General features: G+C 38.7%; 1 protein-coding gene across 1 annotated transcript; it reads right to left on the bottom strand.

Annotated features, from left to right (window-relative positions):
* Positions 1-523: 523 nt before the first annotated feature.
* On the bottom strand, positions 524-4,765 carry LOC125779102 (uncharacterized). Its single transcript, XM_049459630.1, has 2 exons — positions 1,547-4,765; positions 524-1,295 (listed from the first exon to the last, which is right to left on the bottom strand). The coding sequence occupies exon 1, from the start codon at positions 4,129-4,131 to the stop codon at positions 1,684-1,686; it is 2,448 nt and encodes an 815-aa protein (XP_049315587.1). The 5' UTR covers positions 4,132-4,765; the 3' UTR covers positions 524-1,295; positions 1,547-1,683.
* Positions 4,766-5,031: the final 266 nt, after the last annotated feature.

The raw sequence follows: 5,031 nt of genomic DNA, 5'->3' as shown, positions 1-5,031 counted from the left end.
TTTCCATTTCTTTGTATGCGGTATACCACGTCATTAAGTCGTTTCATCACCATATAGGGTCCTTCCCAGGCTGTCTGCAGTTTCGGGGACAAGCCTTTCTTTCGAAGTGGATTGTACAACAGGACCAGATCACCTTCTTCAAAACCTTTTGAATTTGCCGCTTGATCGAACCGGTCCTTCATCTTATTGCTCATCAGATGCGTATGCTGTCTTACCATTACACTATGGTCGGAAACATCGCTTTTCTTGGCCAAAACTATTAAAACTTAAAATAACGGAATTTTTAACTGGAATTTGAAGTTGCAGTATAATTTAAGTGTTTTTGTATAAAATAATAATTTTTTTTTTTAATTATCAATATTTAGAATTAAAATAAAAAAAAAATGTTTACATAAAATTTTTGTTTCTTTTCTTTCTGAGTTTTTATTTTTTTTAGTTCTAAATGAGAAAATATACGATACTTACGAGTAAATATATTGTTTCTGAAAATTGAAAATATAATTTACACACGTATTTACGAAAATATTAAAATTTTATTAAACTCTTTAATTTAAATACAATTCATTATCCAAAAATGTATTTTCCTGTTCAAGTTCTTCTGGATAATCGTCCTCGTCGCCCTCGTCGTCATCCATATTTTCTAAATTCTCAGTCGCACATGTTTCACCGATATCCTCACAACACAATAATTCCTTTACTTCTAGTGGCAGCGTTAAACGCTTCCTTTGGCGCACACGTGTATTTAAGCGAAGAGATGAAATTAATGGATCCGATGTGTCAAGAGCTCTATGAAATACATCGAAAAGATTATGAATGCGGCTAGTCTTACGTGCATGGTGCAGTCTGTCGCTTTTATATATTTTGTTTCGTGACTCAGCTGCATCCTTTCCGAAGTAACCAACAGGAAGTTGTGTATTCTGTATTATTTGCTTTGAGTGAACTATCACTTTATGTACTGTGGGAGTCATTGGCAACCAGGGGTACTTGCTTTGATATAATTGACCAGTTTGAAAGCAATACTCTTCAAATTTATTCAAATTTAGGGAAAATTGACAAGATAAACATATTAATATTATTCTCATTCGAAATATTAATTCAGTGTCTACTCCTAAAATTTTCGAAAATTTATCATATTCCGTAAATGCTCTTCGCGACGTGTTGCCGTCATTTGTGGAACCACAACCACCTGCTTTCGGAATATCAACATGAAGACTTAGTTGTTTCCACAACTCATTACGGATATACTCTTTTCAACCAAATATTAAAAACTGCTGAATTCTGTAAACAAATGACGACTGAAAAAAAAAATTACTCAAAAACCGCAAAAAACCGCAAATCGAGATAAACATTTTCAAAAACTAAACACTTCAGAGTAATTTTGGTTTTTAATCTTATGCTTAACACTCCTAAAGAAAATGTGTTAAGCTTACTCAAACTTAAAAAATAAAATAAATTCCAAAATGTTAAAGACTTTTGGAAAAAGTTATTTTATTTTTTAGAGTATCCAACTTTTGAGTATTATATTTTACAAAATTAATAAACTTACCATCACCTTCGTGTTCCATTTAAACTTTTATTTAACACGCTTTGTTTTCAGCTTTAACAAGCAATTGAAGTAAGCACTATAAAACACCGAACGCAATTATGTTTACAAATGAAGCAAACAAATCCAACTTCGATGACTCACCGAATAACGGTGAATTGCATATTACAACAACAAAATTCATTTTTGGTTGTTTTGGAGCGTTGACTACTAGATTTCAGAAACCGCAACATATTTCGGGACTGCAAAAATTTTGACTTTTGGCCAACGAAATGAAATTTCCGACCATAGTGCATTAGATGCAATTCATTCATTTCTTCCTTTAAGGCAGAACAATAATCTCCATCATTTCTTACAGCTGTAGGATTCGTTCCAAACTTAAGATCAGCAGGGAGTCGCAGATCAGATCCAAAAATAATCTTTGCTGGCGTGTAACCAGTTGTCTCGTGCTTTGCTGAACGATACGCCAGCAGGAACATCTGGATGCACTTGTCCCAATTCCGTTGATCTTTATCAACGATTTTCCGCAGATGTTCTTCGAGCGTTCGGTTGAATCTCTCTACCATCCCATCTGATTGTGGGTGTAACGCTGTTGTCCGTGTCTTGTGGATGCCCAATAATGTACAGACTTCTTGGAAAATGGAAGATTCGAAATTCCTGCCTTGATCTGAGTGTAATTCGACGGGCACTCCGAACCTTGTTATCCGATTTTCTACAAACGCTTCGGCTACTGTCTTCGCTTCTTGGTTTGGTAAGGCATATACTTCTGGCCATTTACTGAAATAGTCCATGACAACCAGTAGATATTTGTTTCCGGCCGTACTGGTTGGGAACGGACCTGCAACATCCATTGCGACTCGTTCAAATGGTGATCCCACGTTGCACTGTTGTAGCCTACCACGACTTTTGGCTTTAGGACCTTTAGCTGCCATGCACTCTACGCAATTACTTATCCATTCTGCTATGGAATCTCGACAACCGATCCAGTAGAACCGTTGTTTAATCTTCTCTATAGTTTTTGTAATTCCAAGGTGCCCTCCACTAGGTCCATTGTGATATTCTTTCAATACTTTCGGGATCATGGACTTCGGTACTATGATCAGCAGACGAGACTGTTTGCCATCTTCGCTTTCCCAGGTACGATGAAGGTATCCATTAACGAGGTTTATGCTGTTCCATTGGGCCCAATATGCTTTTGCAGTTGGACTCTCGGTACTTATTTGTTCCTTTGGTGGCCGTACCCCATTTTCTTTGGCCATTACCAGCTTTGCAAGATCAGGGTCCTCCAGCTGATTGATTCTGATGCGGTGAGGAGTCCAATCATCTTCAGGTTCTATATTCAGTAATCGCACGTCGATTATACCTTCTTTTCCCTCTGATTTTGAGCAATGTTTACGTTCCAGTGGACAAGGGCGACGCGATAATGCATCCGCATTTTTGTGGTGAATCCTCTTTCGGTGTTCTGTTGGTTGATTCCGTTTTGATGGGTTTACCTTTATATTGCAATTACGGGCAAAGTGACCCGCTTTTCCACAGTTGAAACATCTGCCTGTTGTATTTACTCGCGGTGCAGCGATTGTCTTCAGAGTCTTCAATATTTCTTCCATCAGCGCCGGTTGTTCCATTTCAACTCTTTGTACTTTGTGTGCTGGTTTACTTAGTAGGGAAGCTGTTTCCTGTGTGAGGGCGTGCGAAACCGTTTCAGCAAACGTTCTTTTTGGCAATGCATATGTGGCGCGTTTGGTGTCCACATCACGAATTCCATTTATGAAACATTGAATTTTTACCCTCTCAATGTATTCCACAGGTGCATCTGCATTTGCCAAATGAGCCAGTCGTTCGATTTCAGTTGCGAACTCTTGTAATGACTCGTTCATCTTCTGACCCCTATTTTGCAGTTCGATCTGGTATATTTGTTTCCGGTGCTCACTACCATATCGTCTTTCTATCGCACTCATCAATGCCTCATAGTTGTCCCGTTCACAGTCTGGAATAGTCTGAAGGATTTCTGCCGCAGGTCCTTTCAATGATACAAACAAGGACGCCACCTTGTCCGCTGCATTCCAATTATTGGCCATTGCTGTCTTTTCAAACTGAAGTTTGAAAATTTGAAATGGAATACTTCCATCGAATGTGGGTGCCTTCAATCTTTGATTATTTGTTGATGGTGCAGGGCCATGTAGTTGCAGTTCTCGCACACGATTACTCAGTTGAAGAAATTCTGATCTTAAATTTTCTACGTCATTTTTTATTGTGCTTAATTCGTCTTCAAATTTTGAAAATTTCTCTTGCACTTGTGTATTATTTTCTGTAATCTGTTGTACCAAACGCTTTTCTAACTGCGTATTATTTTCAGTTATTTGTTGTGTAAGGCGAGACTCTAACTGTGATGTATTTTCAGCTATTTGCGTTATTTGCTGTGCCAGACAATTTTCTGCCTGCACTGCATTTTCTGCATTTTCGGCTATTTGCTGTGCCAGACGATTTTCTGTTTGCACTGCATTTTCTGCCATTTGCTGTGCCAGACGATTTTCTGTTTGCACTACATTTTCTGCCATTCGCTTAATAGCCACTAACAACGTGTTCATGTCTACACTTGATGATGTTCGTTGTTCTTCTACTTTCTCTTCTACCTTTGTAGAAGTTTCTGGCCCAACAAATGTGAACTCGTCCACATTAATTCCATCCGCTTCCACTGCTTCACGTAATCGTGCCTGCAGATCCGCCTTTTGCCCGCTTATCGGCAAATTACGCTCCTCCAGTTCCTTTTTTAATTGCTGAATTCTCAATTCTCCGAATTTAACCACCTGGAATTTGGATTATTTGACAATCCCACTTCTGACACCAATTGTTACGAATTTACTGCTAGTTCACTTTGTTAGGTTCGTATCTCTGGATTGACAAATAAAACCAAAACTGTTTAATTTAATTCAACAACTCTTTATTTCACAACTCGTCTACACTATAGCAGTTTACTCTTAGCACTGATTGATTACGTTGGCGCTGCCACGGCTTATATAGCCACGCACTTCTCGCTGATGCCGACGTGTCCTTCTAGAATATCGCGTCTGGAAATTACCAGAACATACGGCTATACGGCGCCAGACGCAAGCAGACAGTCGCGGCGCCAGACTCAGCAATTGTTTAACTAGACAAGCAGACAGTGCGGCGCCAGATGTCTATTGTTTCGACAAGCAGACAGCCGTGGCGCCAGATGTCTACAACAAGACAAATGCTATTCCATATAGCTACAGCTATTGTTCATAATCAGGGATGCATATAGTAATACAAATACAACTTAATACTACTTTTGTAACAATATATATAAAAATGAAATGGTGTATAGTTGTAACGCTAAAACTCGAAAACGGCTGAACCAAATGAAATACTTCCTTTGGGGGATTTGTTTGTTATTACCACGCGCAGGTCATGTCTTAAAATCAGAACAAAATATTAAGGGGGCGTGGCACCTCCCATACAAATTGAAT

The sequence above is a fragment of the Bactrocera dorsalis genome, chromosome 6 (assembly GCF_023373825.1).
Source record: "Bactrocera dorsalis isolate Fly_Bdor chromosome 6, ASM2337382v1, whole genome shotgun sequence".
Classification (NCBI taxonomy): domain Eukaryota; kingdom Metazoa; phylum Arthropoda; class Insecta; order Diptera; family Tephritidae; genus Bactrocera; species Bactrocera dorsalis.
Note: the sequence above shows the minus strand (reverse complement) of the source record. Positions and strands in the feature narration are given on the sequence as shown.